Raw genomic sequence first — 21,870 nt, 5'->3', positions numbered from 1 at the left:
GTAAAGCTCCCTCTACACTGTCCCGTCAATCACTCCCAGGGCAGGTTCCGCACGGGTTAGATACAGAGAGTAGTATTCACCCAAACACAAAACCCTTTATAAATTGCTTGAAGTCAAGATTGGGTAAACAAACTTGATTTTATTTTTCATTTTCCTTTCAGGTTAATCATCCATCTTGATTTCATTTTCACAGACTGCAAAGAGATGTGAGTTCACTTTAGGTGTCACACCTGGACTGTGGTTCAGTCACACCCTGCACTCTGGCTACCAGTCCAAACAGAGGGGGGGGGGGGCTTTTAAACATGGACGTCTCTCCAGAGTCCCGCCCCCTTCAGTTCACCAATTTAACCGTTGCAATCCTTCCCTTTCCAACCCGACAGTAATTGGTGTAAGAAAATAGAACTCATTGCATAGTTAGAAAAACATTAATAAATACACTGCTCAGCTCGTTACACGAGAATGATTCGGTCACATAGCCAAATCCCCATCCCTGTACACACCACAAGGGGCCTTACTGCACAGGCGGTGGGTCAGTATCTCACCCAGAGCTGCAGTGGAACATTTAAAATTCATTTAATCTTCTGTTCACAGCAACGAAAATTAAAACTGTGCATTCTCCATTTGTTGCCACTTGATCTCATCTTCAGATTATCCAATCCAAGAAGGGCATGTAGTCCTGCTCAATAAATATCAGTTAAAGGGGCCGACAACTCATTTAGTGCCATTTAAAGGAGCCTGTACTACGGGCTGGTTCCCCTCTCCTGCCGTGCTGTATTGTTAGAACTGGGGTCTGAGAGAGGCTTTAAACCAGGTTTTAGAGGCAAAGCTACAGGACAGTCAATTGGAAGCAGAGACACATTGGGGACGCATGATATTATGACAAGGGGATTCTATAACAATCTCAATCATCCCCTGAGCACACCAAAGTGCCCAAACAGGAGGTTATAAGAGATAAGGAAGACGTCAGGGAGGGATGGGTAGAGCCTTACATAGGAAGTATCATCTCAGTGATATCATCTAACCAGAGGTCTTAACGGGAAGTTGCTACGAGTAACCATGGAGGCTACAGAAATAAAATAGAAGGGAAAAAAGAGAACTCCCGAGGAGATGGTGTTAAATGGGATTGGAGGGCTGTTTTAAATTTTACTCTTCATTAAGTATGACGTGTTAAGATGCTCATTGGGTCTATAACCCAGGGGTACTTCCACCACAACTAAAAATAAACAGCATCTCCACCCCCCCCCCCCCCCCAGAGGTCTCAGCTGTGATCCCCTGTCCCACCCAATAGGCCACTGCTTCCCCTGACTGGACGACAGTCTTGTGGCCACGTTGTGATTGGTAGTTTGAAGCACTGGTCTACTGTCCTTTACCCAGAGTTCTGCTATTGGCTCCTCAGCTTCACTGAGTGTTAAGGCAGTGGTGAATAAGGCAGCGCGAGTACGGCGGAGGGCGGTCACTGAGCTGCACAGCAGGCGACGTCGCCAGGACAATCGTAGGCATGTAAATCACAAGTACCCCTCGCCATACAGCATTAAAGAAGAGTGCCCAGATTAGTGCTGGGTTCAATGTGTTTACAGTACAGGAGTTCCATTGGTTGGTCACAATGCTGGGATCAGGCACAGAGAACTTGTTCCAGTCAGATTTGACTTTGTGTTCCTCAAAGTTTTGAGGTGACAGCAGGAGGGGTGGGGTGCACGGAGCATCTGAACCCCATGCTCAGGAACGGAAGTTGCAGCCAGCTGCAAAGAGAATTGAACGAGCAACTTAAATCTGTATGTTAAAATGGAGGGAGACCTCAGAGAGACTGAGACGTGATTAACTTCGTACTGCACTGTGTAGTGTACAATCTCTGTAGTTACAAATAAGCCCTGTAGATCAGCAACAAACTGGCATTGTCTCACTGACTAAATCTTTAGGAGTTTTACATTCATAAAAATCACAGTTTCTACTAAGTCCAGCAATACTTTTGAGACATTTTAACAATGAAAAGTGTCCCTTCCGTTCAGTGTCTCACTCTCCGTACAGTAAGGGGCAGCACCCTTCTATCTAATGCCGCTCTTCCTGTTATGTCAGGAATTATACGGCGTTCTGCCCCTCGGCAAGGGCTGGGGACACATTTGAATTAGGATCCCTGTGAAGGGCAAGCACCTGTTGGTGAGAGTCAGGCTCGGCGTTCACTGACGCTTCTCACAAACACACGTGCCGCGCTCATCACTCACATCCGAGACCTGTTCGAGCGGATTCCCCACTAAATGACAGACAGTCACTTCGGTCCTGTGTAGTGGCGAGACCCCATGGAGGTAGAGACGGGTCACACTCCCCTCCCCACAGAGATGCCCCCCACCTTCACTGAGGGGCTAATGTGACAGGTAGGAGAAGGTGGGTCTGCTGGAAGAGGGAAGATGTTAATGGGGCACCCACGTCAACAAACGTAACGGGGCGTTCGCGTTAACAAACTTAACGGGGTACTCGCGTGCAGAGTGTGAAGCTCACTGTTGCAAAGGAAGCTGTTACCACGGCGATGGCCGGGGGAGGGGCGGGGGCATTCAGAACCACAACGTATATAGTGCGGGCAAAACTGGAATTTCTCGCTTGCAAGCCAGAGACCGCTGCGGATGTCAAGAGATGGGACGAAACAGGTCAGAAAATAGTAACTAAATCTTCGCAGAGGACAGGATGAACCTTAAAGGGGTGTTGCCTCCCTGGAGGTGGGGTGGGTGGGTGGGTGGGGGGAGCAGTTTAAGCAGCTGCTGTTCTCGGAACCGCTTTGAGTGGGATGGACGTGTACGCTCCCAAGCACGGGCCCCTCTGTCACGCCCAAATCAGCCCCCCAGGCAGTTTTTTGGTGCTTTTCTCTCCATTCCACTCAAGTCACGAGGTGTGCGCAGCTGGAGCCCGAGGCCAGACACTCCAGGATGGCACCAGGTGTACGCTGGTACAGACAAACCATGTAATGACCCTTTAACAACAAAATAAAAAGAAATATCTTCTGAAACGCTATGTAAAGACGTCTCTCACTGGTGGTCTTGCTCACAGACTCACTGCTTTATTGCTCAAAGGCAGGAAAATTCATCCGGCTGAAGGCGAAAGGTCAAAGGTCGCTGCGGAGAGTCCCTGTTGAACCAGGTTTTACAAAAATGTCTTCACCTTGTGGGAATCAAAGAGCAGGGAGAGATCTGAAGGAGTCCAAGTATTAACTGGCTGCTGACGCTCTGCCCTGTTAAAGGAGGCCATCCCTGACGGGCTTTAGGACGAGTTCTGGATATTGGCCAGGAACTGCTTCGCCCACCACTCCTCCAGATCGATCGGGACAAAGTCTGGGAAACAAACGTGGGCAACATTTTAACACAATATCTACCGAAACACAGCAGGGACCCCCAGGAGACTTGCTGCCAGGAGGCACCTCACATATACTTTCACAACATTTCTTCATTTACGTCAAATGTTCAGCATCAAACACTCCCAAGGCAGGTACAGCACGGGTTAGATACAGAGTAAAGCTCCTTCTACACTGTCCCATCAAACACTCCCAGGGCAGGTACAGCACGGGTTAGATACAGAGTAAAGCTCCTTCTACACTGTCCCATCAAACACTCCCAGGGCAGGTACAGCACGGGTTAGATACACAGCACCCCTATCACTTGTAATACCCAGCACAAGCACCATTCTTCAGGTGTGAGTGAGTGTTATTCAGTTATTTGCCCACAGAGGGCAGCACAGCCATACCTGAAGCACTGCTCACTTGGCTTGTGCACAGTCACTTCCAGCCAGGGCCACTGCACAGTGATCAGGATCGAAGACCCTGGCCGATGTTTCCCCTCTCCACCCCAGGGCCACTGTACAGTGATCAGGATCGAAGACCCTGGCCGATGTTTCCCCTCTCCACCCCAGGGCCACTGTACAGTGATCAGGATCGAAGACCCTGACCGATGTTTCCCCTCTCCACCCCAGGGCCACTGTACAGTGATCAGGATCGAAGACCCTGGCCGATGTTTCCCCTCTCCACCCCAGGGCCACTGCACAGTGATCAGGATCGAAGACCCTGACCGATGTTTCCCCTCTCCACCCCAGGGCCACTGTACAGTGATCAGGATCGAAGACCCTGACCGATGTTTCCCCTCTCCACCCCAGGGCCACTGCACAGTGATCAGGATCGAAGACCCTGGCCGATGTTTCCCCTCTCCACCCCAGGGCCACTGTACAGTGATCAGGATCGAAGACCCTGACCGATGTTTCCCCTCTCCACCCCAGGGCCACTGCACAGTGATCAGGATCGAAGACCCTGGCCGATGTTTCCCCTCTCCACCCCAGGGCCACTGCACAGTGATCAGGATCGAAGACCCTGGCCGATGTTTCCCCTCTCCACCCCAGGGCCACTGTACAGTGATCAGGATCGAAGACCCTGACCGATGTTTCCCCTCTCCACCCCAGGGCTATTCACTTAACCTGTCAATATCCCTTTGCAGACACTTTGTGTCCTCATCGCAACTTGCTTTTTCACCTATCTTTGTATCATCAGCAAATTTGGCCACAAGACACTCTGTTCCTTCATCCAAGTCATTGATATATATTGTAAATAGTTGAGGCCCCAGCACTGAGCCCTGGGGCACCCCACTAGTTACAGATTGCTATTTTGAAAATGACCCTTGTATCCCGACTCTTTGTTTTCTGTTAGTTAGCCAATCCTCTATCCATGCCAGTATATTACCCCCAACACCATGAGCTCTTATCTTGTGCAATAATCTTTTATGTGGCACCTTATCGAATGCCTTTTGGAAATCCAAATACACTGCATCCATTGGTTCCCCTTTATCCATCCTGCCCGTTACTTCCTCAAAGAACTCTAATAAATTTGTCAGACACGATTTCCCCTTCATAAAACCATGTTGACTCTCCTTGATTGTATTATGCGTCTCCAAATATCCTGCTACTACTTCCTTAATAATGGATTCTAGCATTTTCCCAATGACAGATGTTAGGCTAACTGGTCTATAGTTACCTGCTTTCTGTCTCACTCCCTTCTTGAATAGGGGTGTTACGTTTGCGGTTTTCCAATCCGCTGGGATCTTTCCAGAATCTAGTGAATTCTGGAAGATTACAACCAATGCATCCACTATCTCTGTAGCCACTTCCTTTAAGACCCTCGGATGCAAGTCATCAGGTCCAGGGGACTTGTCAGCCTTTAGACCCATTAGTTTACCTAGTACTTTTTCTCTAGTGACAGTGATTGTTTTTAGATCCTCCCTCCCCTTTGTCCCTTGATTTTCCACTATTATTGGTATATCATTAGTGTCTTTTACTGTGAAGACAGATACAAAATATCTGTTCAATTCCTCTGCCATTTCCTTGTTTTCCATTATTATTTCCCCAGTCTCATCCTCTAAGGGACCAATGTTTACTTTAGCTACCCTCTTCCTTTTTATGTACTTGTAGAAAGTTTTACAGTCATTTTTATTTTTCTTGCTAGTTTACTCTCAATTTATTTTCTCCCTCTTTATTATTCTTTTAGTCATCCTTTGCTGGTTTTTAAAGTTTTCCCAATCTTCGGGCTTACCAGTAATCTTTGCCATGTTGTATGCTTTTTCTTCTAACCTGATACCATCCTTGACTTCCTTAGTTAGCCATGGTTGGTTCCCCCTTTTTGTGGAGTCTTTCCTCCTCACAGGGATATATTTTTGTTGCGAGTCATAAAATATCTTTTTAAATGTTTGCCACTGCTTATCCACCATCATACCATCTAATCTGTTTATCCAGTCCACTTTAGCCAATTCCGCCCTCATTCCTTTATAATTGCCCTTATTTAAGTTTAATACAGTAGTTTCAGACCCAAGATCCTCCCTCTCAAACTGGATGTGAAATTCTATCATGTTATGATCACTGCTTCCCAAGGGATCCTTTACTTTGAGATCATTAATTAATCCTGTTTCGTTACCCATTACCAGATCCAAAATGGCCTGTTCCCTGGTTGGTTTCCCGACGTATTGGTCTAAGAAACAGTCCCTAATACAATCTGTGAACTCCTCCTCAGGGCTATTTTTGCCAATTTGATTTGTCCAATCTATGTGAAAGTTAAAATCACCCATGATTATTGCATTACCTTTTTTACAAGCCCCTCTTATTTATTGATTAATATTTTGCCCTACGTGTAGCTACTGTTAGGGGGCCTATATACTACTCCCACCTGTGATTTCTTTCCCTTGTTATTTCTCGCCCTGCCCAGTCAAAACTTTTTTTTCCCCATCTCCAATATTTTTACAACTAATAAACATGTGTTCAATAAAAAAAAATCCTTTTTAATGCCCCAATGATTTTTCTCCAGGGTTGCTTGCAGCAGTGACCGAGATGAATCTTTAATCCCTGGACACACCAGAACAACGCTGGAGCGTTGCCGACCCTAGACCCTCTGTAAGGTGCATATATTCCCGGTTACTCGTTGCACCTACTCTTCAAGTTTTGGTTTGGTGTTTTCTCCTCGTACTCCACCGGCCCGTGAACGCTCTGCCCGTTCTCCGGTCGCTGGCTGGCTCCGAGCTCCTCTTCCACCTGCTGCCATGCTGGGAGAGAGAGAAAAGTAGGAATACCAATCACTGCGTGCTAGTTACACATTGTTACTGGAGACAGAGCTGGGATATCTTTATAACTCAGAGTGCACAACGCAGCTGTGATCCACGGGAGAAAGAGAGGAAAGAAAGACTTGCATTTATATAGCGCCTTTCACAACCTCAGGATGTCCCAAAGTGCTTTACAGCCAATGAAGTACTTTTGAAGTGTAGTCACTGTTGTAATGTAGGAAATGCAGCAGCCAATTTGTGCACAGCAAGATCCCACAAATAGCAATGAGATAATGAGCAGATAATCTGATTTAGTGACGTTGGTTGAGGGATAAATATTGGCCAGGACATCAGGGAGAACTCCCCTGCTCTTCAAATAGTGCCATGGGATCTTTTACATCCACCTATGGGGGCAGACGGGGCCTCGGTTTAACGTCTCATCTGAAGGACATCACCTCTGACAGTGCAGAACTCGCTCAGTACTGCACTGAACGTCAGTATAGATTATATGCTCAAGTCCTGGAGAGTCCACAACTTTCTGCCTCAGGCGAGCCGAGGCTAACACTGAGATAAAGCACCTCGAGGGAGACTGACTCAAGCGCTCGCCTCAAATCAGAGCAGCTCCCAAAAAATGACAAGCAACAAAGCAAACATCCAGATAATTACAGACTGTTTATCTCTCATTCATGCACCCAAGTCTCCTAACTGTAATGCCGTTTAGTGATATCTGGAGCCTTCCAACATTGTGAAAACCCTTTCAAGGAGAATCAGGTGTTGGGACATTCTGAGAGCCGGGGGTCAATTACTTGTCGGCTTTGAGGTTGCTGCTCCTGTTGTAATAACTGGAGATGCTCCTGAACACCCAGACTCCACCCTGTCAGCGAGATGTCCAGGACAGGCAGCCCCGGGCAGGCTACGTAACAATGAGATTTTTTTTTAAAGTCAGTATTTTCATATCTATTTTCCAGTATAAAACAGTGAGCAGTTTGAACAAAAATATCCCATGGGACTTTCCTTCACTATTAAAAGTTTACAATTATCACAAATTCACCAGTGACCTATTAAACTTCTAAAATAAAATTATTTTTCACAGAAGGTTTAATAATTAAACTGAGAGTCTAATTATCAGTACCTTTGCTCTAGTTTGTTGCTTGATTGTAGTGTTTTTCTTACTCTAGATATTCTCCTTGGGTCCAGTGTTACTGATCAGTCCCATAAATGGACCCCGTGTCCCCTACAAATCAGAGTATGCCTTTACCTGCCCAATATCTAACTAAAAGTAGAGTGGCCCAGGGTTCAAACAGAGAAGACTTGTTACTGTACTCTGGCTTATTGGAATGTATCACATGCTACAACGTGAGTAGGTGGAAAACTATACCCTCTATCAGACTGCCATTAAGCTATAAACCAGCAGACAAATTTATTTAACATTAAATAGATAAATGAACAGAGCTCAATATAAACAACATATTTATAATAAGTATAAGTGTGACTGTTCTTCACAATAGGCCTGAACACTTCAGACGCCTCTCCCTGACCTATTAACATGCATTGAACCTCGAAAACAGATGTTTGTTTCCTTTGTGGTGAAACTCCACCAATGTCAAACTAGCCCAGTTTCTCTGCTGGCTTCAGACTGACTGAGATAAACTGAGTCTTAGTGGTACCATTCCAAATCCTTTTAAAGGTGAAACAAAGTCTATTATCAAAAACATTGCATTCTAAACTAAATAAATAGCCATCCTTTCAATTGTATAGGATGTTTGAATGGGATGGCTCGTTTCACACACAGCTTCCTGATCAGTTCCCATCCACATACAACAGCAGCAGCAATTTGCATTTATATTACACCTTTAACGTAGTAAAACGTCCCAAGGCGCTTTGCAGGAGCATAATCAGACAAAAATTGACACTGAACCAAAGAATGAATCATTAGGTCAGGTGACTATAAGCTCAGTCAGAGAGGTTGGTTTTAAGGAGCATCTTAAAGGAGGAGAGAAAGCAGCAACCAGACGATGCAGAGCAAGGATGTTAAGACCAGAGCAAGGATGTTAAGACCTAGGCAAGTCTGTGCCTTGGCCTGAGGTGCGAACATTAGCCAGACTGTAATGTTGCAGAAAACAGCTGGCAATAACTGACCTTAACCCTGTGCGTGTATTGCAGCCCAAAGAGAGGCCTGTCCCTTTAACATCAATGTCCAAACAGCCACTGACCTTCAGCTGTATTTGGCAGCATTGGCTGGAACACACTGCTCACACTGTCAAACATTTGCTTGGATGAGGTGGAACGGGGTGGGGGGGGGGGGAGGAGGAGGGGGAGGAGGATCAGGTCTTGCAGAGGGTCAGGCACTGCCCTCTCACCGACTGTACTTGGACAACTTCAGATCCATCAGTCTGACTTCCATTCCATGTAAAATAATGGAATTGATTATCAGCAGAAAACTTGGGGATTATCTATACAACAATAACCTAGTTAACAGCAGTCAGCACAGATTCAGAAGGGGAAGAGCCTGCCTGACCAAACTCTCGACTTCTTCGAGGAAGTGACAACCCAAGAGGGCTGTTATAAGCCCCGTGATATGATGCACCTCAACTTCCAAAAGGCTTTTGATAAAGTTCCACATGAATTGCTATTAATTGCACTCAGTTGTGGGGGATTCAGGGTAAACAATGGGAATGGATAAGAAACTGGCTGAAGGGTAGGAAATAGCAAGTACTCATTAAAGGAGTTACGTCAGGGCGGGAAGGAGCGCAGGGCTCATCGCTGAGACCACTGCCATTTCTAATTTACTTAAATGACCTGGATTCGGACACTCAATGCAAAGCGGTCAAGTTTGCTGATGATCCCAAACTAGGAGATAAATTGGAATTGACAGAGGCAGCTCAGAAATTACAGAGAGAGTTGGACAAAATATGTAAGTGGGCAGAACAATGGCAGATGGAATTTAATGCAGGTAAGTGTAAAGTACGCGACATAGGAAGGAAGATAGACAACATGAATCAAGATGGGCCAAACAGCCTTCATCTTGTGAAATGAGGGCGAGTTGGAAGGTCTGAGAGGATCAAAAGGATAAAACTACTGGCAAAACTTTCACACTGAATGAGCCTGAGTTGATAAGACACAGTCAAAGTGGTTAATGATTAAAGTTCTGTAATGACTACAAATATAAAACAACCCTGAAAGTCAGGAAGGGTGCAGGGCAGACACACACATCACTGGAACACTGGATCACAAACAAAATCCAACCTCCAATCAGCCTCGACACATTTAACCAGTTAGCTCACAGAAGTGACCGTCCTTACGCATGGTGATACTGGTCTAATCTCACATTGGACACTAAATGGTACAGTAAGGGGGTGGGCTCACACACAACCTGCACAAGATCTCACTGAAAATCACTGAACAGTTTGTCCTTGTGGACGAGGGAGTATTCAAGGGACAAACTAATCTACAGCAGACGCACTCAGTTCCCTCACCAGGAGCTGGCGACAGTCGGATCAGCAGCAAACAGTGACGCGTTTTGGAGTCTGTGTGACACAAAGTCTCAATATAAGACTGAGACTGGAATATCTCATCCAGACAGAGAGAGAGTCAGAGAAAGACAACTCCTGCTCTCTTGACTATTCCCACTAAACTGCTGGCCACTCAACATCCCTTCCTGGCCCTAATGCCAGCTGGCATTGTAAACGGTTCACTACTCAGGTACTGGCTCCCCTCCCTTTCAAAACCACCATCGTTACACGTCTGTGTGTGAGTGAGTGAGAGTGCAGTAGTGCGCTGGCCTCTTGGGGGCGGGGGGGGGGGGGGGAGGGGTGGAAGAGTGGGGAGTTCTGGTAAGGGGGGTTGCTGGTGTCTGTGGAACTATTCTCCATCCAGAGTCCACACTTCAGCAGAGAGAACATGCTAATTGGCGCAGGCACGATGAAATGGCGCACTGAGGTGAAACATTCTGTTGCAAGCCCTTCATGAAATCTCATCAATGCAGGGACTGCGCCCTCACGTTAACCCGATGCTTCCCTTTACAGTAGCTTTAAAACTGCTGTACATTTCCAACATTTTCTTTAGGCAGATTAAAGGGGGTTTATTCCAACAGTCTTCAGATTTCCCTCGACTCCTGCAGTGCGGACAGGCAGCTGGCTGATCAGGGATTGCCATGGGCACCACTGAAATATTACTCAGCGTTTGGGGAGGGTATGGGGGGTGGGGAGAGAAAAAAAAAAAGAGACCGACGCACACACGAGCACACAGAGCGAGCAAGAGAGAGAAAATCCCCTCTTGCCTGTGCTGCGCACATTGCCCTTGGTCCTGACTCCAGTCATCCTCTCTTACCTTCGTAAACAAACCGGACATTCTCCTCGTGAGCCGGCGTGTGCTCCTCTTCCTGAGTGTCGGTGATTCCCGGCGTCGGGCAGCGCTTCCCGTTCACTCGGTTAAACACGAGCTTTGGTGCTGGACAACTGGAAAAGAGGGAGACAGACTGTAAATACTGTGTGAGACACCGGGAAAATACCAGGGCACAGCACTGGGCATGAGAATGGTGCCACAGCAATGGGTCACAGATAGGAAGTGATGGAGGAGGATGGAGTGATCCAGGAGGGTGGAGGTCACACAGAATATGATTGGTGAATATGACCTGGCCAGTCTCAATGCAGCAGGCTAAAGGAATTCAAAGTGGGGATAATGGAAGAGGTGGGTAAAGAGTGAAGATAACAGGGTGCTCCAGCAATGTGGAGAGGTGTTCTGGAGAGAGAGGGGCTAGAAACGGGGTACTATTTGGAAGGGTCAAGGATGGGCTTTTAAAGGAGAGCAAGTGTTATTCACAGAACAAACTAGAATGTCTGCTGAGTTTAACTATAAACTCAGACTTGCTGAGTTTAGTGCGTTCACACTGGACTTTGAACCTTTCAAAACACAAACCCTCCCTCGCACAGTCTTGAGTGAAGGCCCAATCCATCAGCAGGCAGGACACCTTCCTGGGTTTATGAGCAGTGCAGAGCCCGTGCCCATGGCCAGTACGAGTCTCCGTGGGTAAAAGCATCACCCAGTGTGGTCCTGAGCCCTACAGACCAGGGGGTCACGGGTCCGATCGCCAGCTTGTGCTGAGCTGGCTGATTTCTGCGGTCGGAGTGCTACAATTGGCCTCAGTGCCTGAAATGGGTGGGGCTATAAAAAAAAAAATCAGGATTCCCAGCCACTAACACGGGCTCAGCGTTATGCATGAGTATACCAGAGAATCTGAAAGCTCCCCCCCCCCCCACCCCCCACCCCTAGGGAGGGAGGTTATTGTGACATAGCTGGAGAAGCCCCCACCCAGTGCCGAGTCTCACTCTGAAGCAGGTCACTGTCAGGTGTCCATCGCTTAACTGAAACCGTTGTCCGCCTGCTCCCTCTGTATCCAGGGTCACAGACAGTTCAGGCAGCTCACAATCTCCACCCACATCACTCCCTCAACAATCTGGATAAATCACCTTCATGTTTGACTTACAGGGAGAGGTTAGACAGACTGGGACTTTATTCCCTGGAGAGTAGGAGGTTAAGGGGTGATCTTATAGAAGTCTATAAAATAATGAGGGGCATAGATAAGGTCGATAGTCAAAATCTTTTCCCAAAGGTAGGGGAGTCTATAACGAGGGGGCACAGATTTAAGGTGAGAGGGGAGAGATACAAAAGGATCCAGAGGGGCAATTTTTTCACTCAAAGGGTGGTGAGTGTCTGGAACGAGCTGCCAGAGGCAGTAGTAGAGGCGGGTACAATTTTGTCTTTTAAAAAGCATTTGGACAGTTACATGGGGAAGATGGGTATCGAGGGATATGGGCCAAGTGCAGGCAATTGGGACTAGCTTAGTGGTATAAACTGGGCGACATGGACATGTTGGGCCGAAGGGCCTGTTTCCATGTTGTAACTTCTATGATTCTATGATTCTATATCAATATTTAATAACATACCTGGGCTTGGATTCTGAATAGGACACCACAGCGATGATGTCAGAGGGACTAAGATATCAGTAACAAACACCTTTCCAGTCCCCGACCCCTTACCCACCGTTAACCAATCCCTGACAGTTACACATCTATCACCCAGTCAGGGGTGGGCTATAAGCAGAGAATCCATTGGGAGACAGAAGCTGCCTGAAGGAAAAGCTGGCCCAGCGGCCCCTGCCCAAGTATCGGAGCAGCCCTGGCACACGATGAGGAGTGAGGGCAGTGTCTCTGACAGCACACGATGAGGAGTGAGGGCAGTGTCTCTGACAGCACACGATGAGGAGTGAGGGCAGTGTCTCTGACAGCACACGATGAGGAGTGAGGGCAGTGTCTCTGACAGCACACGATGAGGAGTGAGGGCAGTGTCTCTGACAGCACACGATGAGGAGTGAGGGCAGTGTCTCTGACAGCACACGATGAGGAGTGAGGGCAGTGTCTCTGACAGCACACGATGAGGAGTGAGGGCAGTGTCTCTGACAGCACACGATGAGGAGTGAGGGCAGTGTCTCTGACAGCACACGATGAGGAGTGAGGGCAGTGTCTCTGACAGCACACGATGAGGAGTGAGGGCAGTGTCTCTGACAGCACACGATGAGGAGTGAGGGCAGTGTCTCTGACAGCACACGATGAGGAGTGAGGGCAGTGTCTCTGACAGCACACGATGAGGAGTGAGGGCAGTGTCTCTGACAGCACACGATGAGGAGTGAGGGCAGTGTCTCTGACAGCACACGATGAGGAGTGAGGGCAGTGTCTCTGACAGCACACGATGAGGAGTGAGGGCAGTGTCTCTGACAGCACACGATGAGGAGTGAGCGAAGTGTCTCTGACAGCACACGATGAGGAGTGAGGGCAGTGTCTCTGACAGCACACGATGAGGAGTGAGGGCAGTGTCTCTGACAGCACACGATGAGGAGTGAGGGCAGTGCCTCTGACAGCACACGATGAGGAGTGAGGGCAGTGTCTCTGACAGCACACGATGAGGAGTGAGGGCAGTGTCTCTGACAGCACACGATGAGGAGTGAGGGCAGTGTCTCTGACAGCACACGATGAGGAGTGAGGGCAGTGTCTCTGACAGCACACGATGAGGAGTGAGGGCAGTGTCTCTGACAGCACACGATGAGGAGTGAGGGCAGTGTCTCTGACAGCACACGATGAGGAGTGAGGGCAGTGTCTCTGACAGCACACGATGAGGAGTGAGCGAAGTGTCTCTGACAGCACACGATGAGGAGTGAGGGCAGTGTCTCTGACAGCACACAATGAGGAGTGAGGGCAGTGTCTCTGACAGCACACGATGAGGAGTGAGCGAAGTGTCTCTGACAGCACACGATGAGGAGTGAGGGCAGTGTCTCTGACAGCACACGATGAGGAGTGAGCGAAGTGTCTCTGACAGCACACGATGAGGAGTGAGCGAAGTGTCTCGGACAGCACACGATGAGGAGTGAGGGCAGTGTCTCGGACAGCACACGATGAGGAGTGAGGGCAGTGTCTCGGACAGCACACGATGAGGAGTGAGGGCAGTGTCTCTGACAGCACACGATGAGGAGTGAGGGAAGTGTCTCTGACAGCACACGATGAGGAGTGAGGGCAGTGTCTCTGACAGCACACGATGAGGAGTGAGCGAAGTGTCTCTGACAGCACACGATGAGGAGTGAGGGCAGTGTCTCGGACAGCACACGATGAGGAGTGAGGGCAGTGTCTCTGACAGCACACGATGAGGAGTGAGGGCAGTGTCTCTGACAGCACACGATGAGGAGTGAGGGCAGTGTCTCTGACAGCACACGATGAGGAGTGAGGGCAGTGTCTCTGACAGCACACGATGAGGAGTGAGGGCAGTGTCTCTGACAGCACACGATGAGGAGTGAGGGCAGTGTCTCTGACAGCACACGATGAGGAGTGAGGGCAGTGTCTCTGACAGCACACGATGAGGAGTGAGGGCAGTGTCTCTGACAGCACATGATGAGGAGTGAGGGCAGTGTCTCTGACAGCACACGATGAGGAGTGAGGGCAGTGTCTCTGACAGCACACGATGAGGAGTGAGGGCAGTGTCTCTGACAGCACACGATGAGGAGTGAGGGCAGTGTCTCTGACAGCACACGATGAGGAGTGAGCGAAGTGTCTCTGACAGCACAGAGTGTTGCACAGAGCATGGAAAAAAACTTCGGATTCTGACTTTCAAAAGGGATAAATCAACATTCAGTTTCTTGGAGCGCAGAGTGCTTGGTTCAAGAAGCACACTGGGTCCAGCACCGGGCTCTTCAAGGTGATCAGATTAGTAGGTTAATAAATCAATTGGACTTGGCTGTTCAGTTATCAAAGCTGTTTGCAGAGCCTGGCAACTTGTGACTAACCACAACCCCCACCTCCGCACGTTCCCAGATTGAGATCAAATTATAAACTGCTTGCAAAACCAGCCCTCCCCGAGTCTCAAGATTTGAATTTTCCAGAAATGTCACTATTCATACACTGCTCTGGGCTAAAGGTCCACCAATAGTCACACTTTAACTGGTCTTAAAACCAATGAGGCCATTCAACATCAACACCGCCCAGCAACTAACCAGTGAGTGAGTGAAGCAGTCACTGAATCAACGAGGCACCGAGTGAACACAGCCAACCAGTCAATGAGAGAGCCAGCCACTGAGCTAATCAGTCAGTGAAGGAGTGTATCAGTGAGCTAGACACTGAGCCATCCAGTCAATGAGTGGGAGAATCAGCAAGTCAGTGAATGAATGAGCAAGTCAGTAAACCAGTCACACATCCATCTAGTCAGCATGAGTCACTGAGGACATTATAATCAGTTGAAAGAAGTGGATCAGAAGTTAAACTTGGGGGGGGGGGGGGGGGGGGGGAATGAAGAGGGAGAGGGAGAGGCTGCACTGACTCCAATATACCTGCCGATTAACATCACTCCTATAGAGTGACCTGCAACGATAGCACAAGACACATCTGCTCCAATCAACCAGCTGACCACACTCGCCGATTACAACATTTCTTTTCGGGGGACTACTGGTGATTTTGCTCTGATTTTCACCTGCAGCTTTTAAAAAAATGTTCTGATTGTGTGAGCAGACCAGCTTTGATCCTCCATGGGACCATTTTAAAAAAAAAGTAGTCCACCCAAGCCCACTTCTGGATCAGAGGTGGCCAAACAATCCAGGAAATCTTTCAGGGGATGGGGTTAAACCACATTAAGAGGACAGTAGAAAGCTTTACTCTGCATCTAACAACTTGCATTTATACTGCATCTTTAACATAGTAAAATGTCCCAAGGCACTTCACAGGAGCGATTATCAAACAAAATTTGACAGTGAGCCACTTAAGGAGATATTAGGACAGGTGACCAAAAGCTTGGTCAAAGAGGTAAGTTTTAAGGAGCATCTTAAAGGAGGAGAGAGAGGCGGAGAGGTTTAGGCAGGGAATTCCAGAGTTTGGGGCCAAGGCAGCTGAAGGCACGGCCGCCAATGGTGGAGTGATTAAAATTGGGGATGCGCAAGAGGCCAGAATTAGAGGAGCGCAGAGATCTCAGAGGGTTGTAGGGCCGGAGGAGGTTACAGAGATAGGGAAGGGCGAGGCCATGAAGGGATTTGAAAACAAGGATGAGAATTTTCAAATTGAGGCGTTGGCGGACCGGGAGTCAATTTAGGTCAGCAAGCATAGGGGTGAGGGGTGAACGGGACTTGGAGCGAGTTAGGAAAAGGGCACCGGAGTTTAGGATGAGCTCAAGTTTATGGAGGGTGGAAGATGGGAGGCCGGCCAGGAGAGCATTGGAATAGTCGAGTCTATAGGTAAAAAAGGCATGGATGAGGGTTTCAGCAGCAGATGAGCTGAGATGGGGGTGGAGACGGGTGATGTTACGGAGGTGGAAGTAGGCAGTCTTGGTGATGGAGTGGATATGTGGTTGGAAGCTCATCTCAGGGTTAAATAGGACGCCAAGGTTGTGAACGGTCTGGTTCAGCCTCAGACAGTGGCCAGGGAAAGGGATGGAGTCGGTGACGAGGGAACGGAGTTTGTGGTGGGGACCAAAGACAATGGCTTCGGTCTTCCCAATATTTAGTTGGAGGAAATTTTTGCTCATCCAGTACTGGATGTCGGACAAGCAGTGTGGCAAATGAGACACAGTGGAGGGGTCGAGAGAGGTGGTGAGAGATAGAGCTGGGTGTCTTCAGTGTACATGTGGAATCTAACCCATGCTGTACCTGCCCTGGGAGGGTTTGATGGGACAGTGTAGAGGGAACTTTACTCTGTATCTAACCTAGAGCACGGGCCGTCGTGAAAGAATTCCAAGAAGTCTATAACGTAAAAAGTAAATCAAAGTGGAAGCCAACAGTTCAAAGAGTGATGGCACTACCGATATTGTATTGGGTCATAAAGTAATAAACTACAGAGTATTAAATTACTGAATGAAAGGGTTTAAACAATACACCACAGCAATCGTCCCAGACACCACGATTCAACTCTGGTTAACCAAGTTACAGATTTACTAATTGCAAGTCCTGCTCCCCTCTCTTAGCGACCAACTATGAACAGCCCGCATCTGTGATTTAACCAAAGTATAAGGACCATAAGAGATAGGAGCAGGAGTAGGCCATTCGGCCCCTCGAACCTGCTCCGCCATTTAATGAGATCATGACTGGGCTGATCTGATCTGGGACTCCCCAAGAAAGGGAGATAAGACAACCCAAACCACAGGCACACACAGGGAACTAGAACCACAGGCACACACAGGGAACTAGAATCTGACCATGTAATCCTTTGCTAGTGCACATCTTCATATCTGCTAAGCAGTTCCACCAACATCAGGGTTACCCTCCGCTCCTGGTCTGCGTCCAGTAACAATCAGTAATATTTTTTTTAATTGCTATTTTTACAACAAAATAATAGTTGGGATGCAAAACAATCGGGCAGAGGAATGGAGTACCCTCTCTACACTGTCCCATCACACACTCCCAGGGCAGGTACAGCCTCCACGTTCTGAATCATTATAACTGAAGTTTATTATTATGCTTTCCTGACTTTGCACTGAGCTCCTTTAATCCTCGTAACTCCATGACTGTTGGATCAGACTGCATGTAGCTGCTGCTCACACTACTGTGCCCTAGCAATGCTACAGAGTACAGGCTTGAGGCTTCTCTGCACAGTTCAGGCCTTCTCGCATATCCATGTTACTGGTGTGCGCTCTGCACCCCTCCCCCACTCATGGCCACAACTTGGGGCTTCCGGTGCCTCCGAGAAGGAAGGACTGTCCTTGGCCCCTCCTCACACAGCAGCTGGCAAAGGATCTAAAGCCACTTGAGCAAGACAGTAACTCCCAGTGCACTGAGAGAGACACCATCATAAACCCTTCTAACTTAATCTCTCCGCAGGCCTCAGATCTCCTAGTGACAGAGCAAAGTTAGATTCCCTGTAGAAGTTATCCCATGGATTTACGGGGGAAAAGGGGTGCTGCCCTGGCAGGCAGGAGCTGCACTGACCCGTGAAGGAGGGAGGGGCCGAAGGGCATGTTGAATGGAGGAGTAGCAGCTGAAGTCTGAGCCAGGACACCAGCCTTGCTGAACTCAACATCAGATCTTTAGAAATTACACATTAAACAAAAAGAAATAAAACTGTGGGTGCTGGAACAGGTTCAGGTCTGTCAACGTCTGAAAGAGAATGGACAGGTTTGTCTTTCGGGTAAAGTCCAAAAATCGTGTCTTGCCAAACCTTTGACCTGTCTTTCAGATGCACACTGACCTGCCGTGTATTTCTGGAACTTTCTACGTTTCCTTCTTTAAAACAGCAGGAAGATGCTCAGTAGAGAACCCGAGGATGAGGGGGTTGGGCTGTTCGGGTCATCATTTCTTGAGCAACATATTGTTGTGTCTTTTTTAAAACAGTCCCTTTGTCTCTGATTCACTCCTGTGTTTTGAGAGATATAGGCAGTAATTACTAAGGTTTTCAATTAATTTTCTAGGAAAGAAAACATTGCTTTTTTCCTCTCGCAGCGTGCCGAGTCGGGCAATGGACAGACCGGACCTTGATCCTGGCAGACTGACAGCAGCCTGCCTGCCTGCATGACTTGGTGAAGTTGGACCGCAGGGCAGCTCGGCCCTTGAGCTGTACAGAGGGGCTACGTTACGAATGAAGTGAGGTCCGCACTTGACAATGTGGCTGATGTGAGCTGCAGTCGTCTGGACTGGGAGCCTGAATCCGAGGCAGGTTGACGGGAGGCCTTTATATCAGTCGAGTACACCAACTTACATCGAGTCTACGGCACAGACACAGGCCATTCGGCCCAACTGGTCTATGCCGGCATTTATGCGCCACACGAGCCTCCTCCCTCCCCACTTCCTCTAACCCTATCAGCATATCCTTTTATTCCTCATGTGTTTATCGAGCTTCCCTTTAAATGCATCTTTGCTATTCACCTCAACTACTTGTGGTAGTGAGTTCCACATTCTCACCACTCTCTGGGTAAAGAAGTTTCTCCTGAATTCCCTATTGGATTTATTAGTGACTATTTTATATTTATGACCCCTAGTTTTGGACTACCCCCAAGTGGAAACATTTTATCTACATCTACCCTATCAAACCCTTTCATTATCTTAAAGACCTCTATCAGGTCACCCCTCAGTCTTCTCTTTTATAGAGAAATAAAGAGTCCCAGCCTGTTCAGCCTTTCCTGTTAGGTATATCCTCTCAGTTCTGGGATCATCCTTGTGAATCTTTTTTGCACCTTCTCCAGTGCCTCTATATCTTTTTTATAATATGGAGACCAGATTGTGCACAATACTCCAAGTGTGGTCTAACCAAGGTTCTCTAGAAGTTTAACATAACTTCTCTGCTTTTTCAATTCTATCCCTCTAGAAATGAACCCCAGTGCTTGATTTGCCTTTTTTTTAAATGGCATTATTAATCTGCGTCGCTATTTCTAGTGATTTGTGTATCTGTATCCCTAGATCCCTCTGCTCCTCTACTCCATTTAGACTCTTATTATCTAAGCAGGATGTGGAGTACAGTCAGCAACAGACGTGCAGGCCTTCCAGGGTCAGCTGGACTCCAAACTATGAGGACCCCGAGTTGCAGGGAGACTGATGGCATCGTAGCCGTGGATATGTTGGTTTAAGAGTGGCAGTTTCAGTGCCCACCAGCCTGCACTGAATATAAGAATTCGGTCGACACTGAGAAGTCCAACATAACCAGCACATGAGTGAAAAGTAATGGATACAGAGTGACACGCGGTCGTCACTGTTCCTAGATAGGGACTGTTAAAATCAGTAGTGTAAGGGCAAGTTATTCCTTATCACTTACTGTCCCAACAGTTCAGAGCTTGGTTAGCTGTGATAAGGACACAGTTTGAACTATAAGATTGGAAAGTACTTTAAATATTATACTGACAGCAGACTCACAGAGGCTCTATACTATTTTCAATTGTTCCCAAATTGATCATAAGAACATAAGAAATAGGATCAGGAGTAGGCCAATCGGCCCCTCGAGCCTGCTCCGCCATTCAATAAGATCATGGCTGATCTGATCCTAACCTCAAATCTAAATTCATGTCCAATTTCCTGCCCGCTCCCCGTAACCCCTAATTCCCTTTACTTCTAGGAAACTGTCTATTTCTGTTTTAAATTTATTTAATGATGTAGCTAATGATTTATTTAATGATGTTGCATGCAAAAATATTTGGCTTGCAAAACAGAAATCTATGGCATTGTACCTCCCACTCTGGGGCTGACTGGCTCCCTTTCTCTCCTGTCACACTCTCTCTCTCTCTCTTCCCTCCCCTTCTCTGTCTTTCTGTCTGTCTCTCTCTCTCCCCTTCTCTCTCTCCACCATTCTCAGAAGCATATTGCAATAATGCAGTAACATGTTGCAATCTCCTGCTCTCCAACAAACACATTCTCTGCCTGCAAGGAGGAGGAGCAAACTTGAAGGTCAAATTACATTCACATTATATACACAGACATCGAGCACACTGCTCCACATTACACACACACATCGAGCACACTGCTCCACATTATACAATACACAGACAACAAGCACACTGCTCCACAATTTTAGATGTGATGTGGAGATGCCGGTGATGGACTGGGGTTGACAATTGTAAACAATTTTACAACACCAAGTTATAGTCCAACAAATTTATTTTAAATTCCACAAGCTTTCGGAGGCTTCCTCCTTCCTCCTTCCTCCCACACCGTTCACCTGAGGAAGGAGGAAGCCTCCGAAAGCTTGTGGAATTTAAAATAAATTTGTTGGACTATAACTTGGTGTTGCACAATTTTAGAGACATCGAGCACACTGCTCCAAGTTATCCACACAGACACTGAGCACATTGTTCCAGCTTTAAACTATCTGACAGCACTCACAAACACAGAGAAACATTTAAACACTTCAGCTAAAGGCGGATTACTAGTAACACAAACCATATATTACTGTTGGCAGACACGCAGTTAATGCATTGACACACGATCCCTCTGACTGCGATTTAAACACAGACAGCCACCCGTCTTTTAATTGGGTTTACAGCTCCGCTAAAATAGTGGAAAGAGATTTGCACTGATAACAGTAATATAGTTATATATATATATACTGTATAGATAGAGTCCGGCCAGCGGGCACTCCTGGACTATGCTCCTGAGCCCAATGGGCAGTGTTGCCCTTGTCTGCTGGTTGATGCTGACATTACCCCCTCTCCCCCCGGGAGGGAGGGGTGCCGAGTCAGAGTGTCACCTTCACCGCAAGGTCACGGAGCCGAGCGGTCAGCAGCTGCCCTGTCGCCCGAGGCCCGGCCCCGGCCCCAGACCCAAACCCAAACCCCCAGCACTCACCTCCCCGCCGGTTTCTGCTTGAGGTCGCAGCCGGGCTTGGCTTCAATCTGCTGGGAGGGACCTGCGGAGAGAAAGGCTGAGAGTGAGAGAGGGCCGGGAGGGGAGGAGCGGGGGAGCCGGCGCTGGGCTTTTTCCTACCTGTCCTCCGCTGCGTGGCCAGCCTGCTGGGCCCCCGGGTGATCGTGTACATCGTCAGCCTCCGCCGCTCGCACTGCAGCGCAGTCCGGGCCCGGACAGCGAGTAACCGCCTCCCCAGCCACCCGGGTCCCGCCCCGTGACAACCCCTCACCGAGGCCCGCCCCTACAGCCTGCACCACAGAACACACCCCGGGCCCAGGACCACCCAACACCCCGGGACCACCAACACCCAGGGCCTCCAGGGACCACCCAACACCCCAGGACCACCCAACACCCCGGGACCACCAACACCCAGGGCCTCCAGGGACCACCCAACACCCCAGGACCACCCAACACCCCGGGACCACCAACACCCAGGGCCTCCAGGGACCACCCAACACCCGGGGACCACCC

General features: G+C 48.3%; 1 protein-coding gene across 1 annotated transcript; it reads right to left on the bottom strand.

Moving 5' to 3' along the window:
- Positions 1-119: 119 nt before the first annotated feature.
- mcrip2 (MAPK regulated corepressor interacting protein 2) lies at positions 120-21,610 on the bottom strand. Its single transcript, XM_068003619.1, has 5 exons — positions 21,478-21,610; positions 21,340-21,400; positions 10,881-11,008; positions 6,444-6,554; positions 120-3,317 (listed from the first exon to the last, which is right to left on the bottom strand). The coding sequence occupies exons 1-5, from the start codon at positions 21,527-21,529 to the stop codon at positions 3,247-3,249; spliced, it is 423 nt and encodes a 140-aa protein (XP_067859720.1). The 5' UTR covers positions 21,530-21,610; the 3' UTR covers positions 120-3,246.
- Positions 21,611-21,870: the final 260 nt, after the last annotated feature.

The sequence above is a fragment of the Heptranchias perlo genome, chromosome 22, assembly GCF_035084215.1.
Source record: "Heptranchias perlo isolate sHepPer1 chromosome 22, sHepPer1.hap1, whole genome shotgun sequence".
In the NCBI taxonomy this organism is placed as follows: Eukaryota; Metazoa; Chordata; class Chondrichthyes; order Hexanchiformes; family Hexanchidae; genus Heptranchias; species Heptranchias perlo.
Note: the sequence above shows the minus strand (reverse complement) of the source record. Positions and strands in the feature narration are given on the sequence as shown.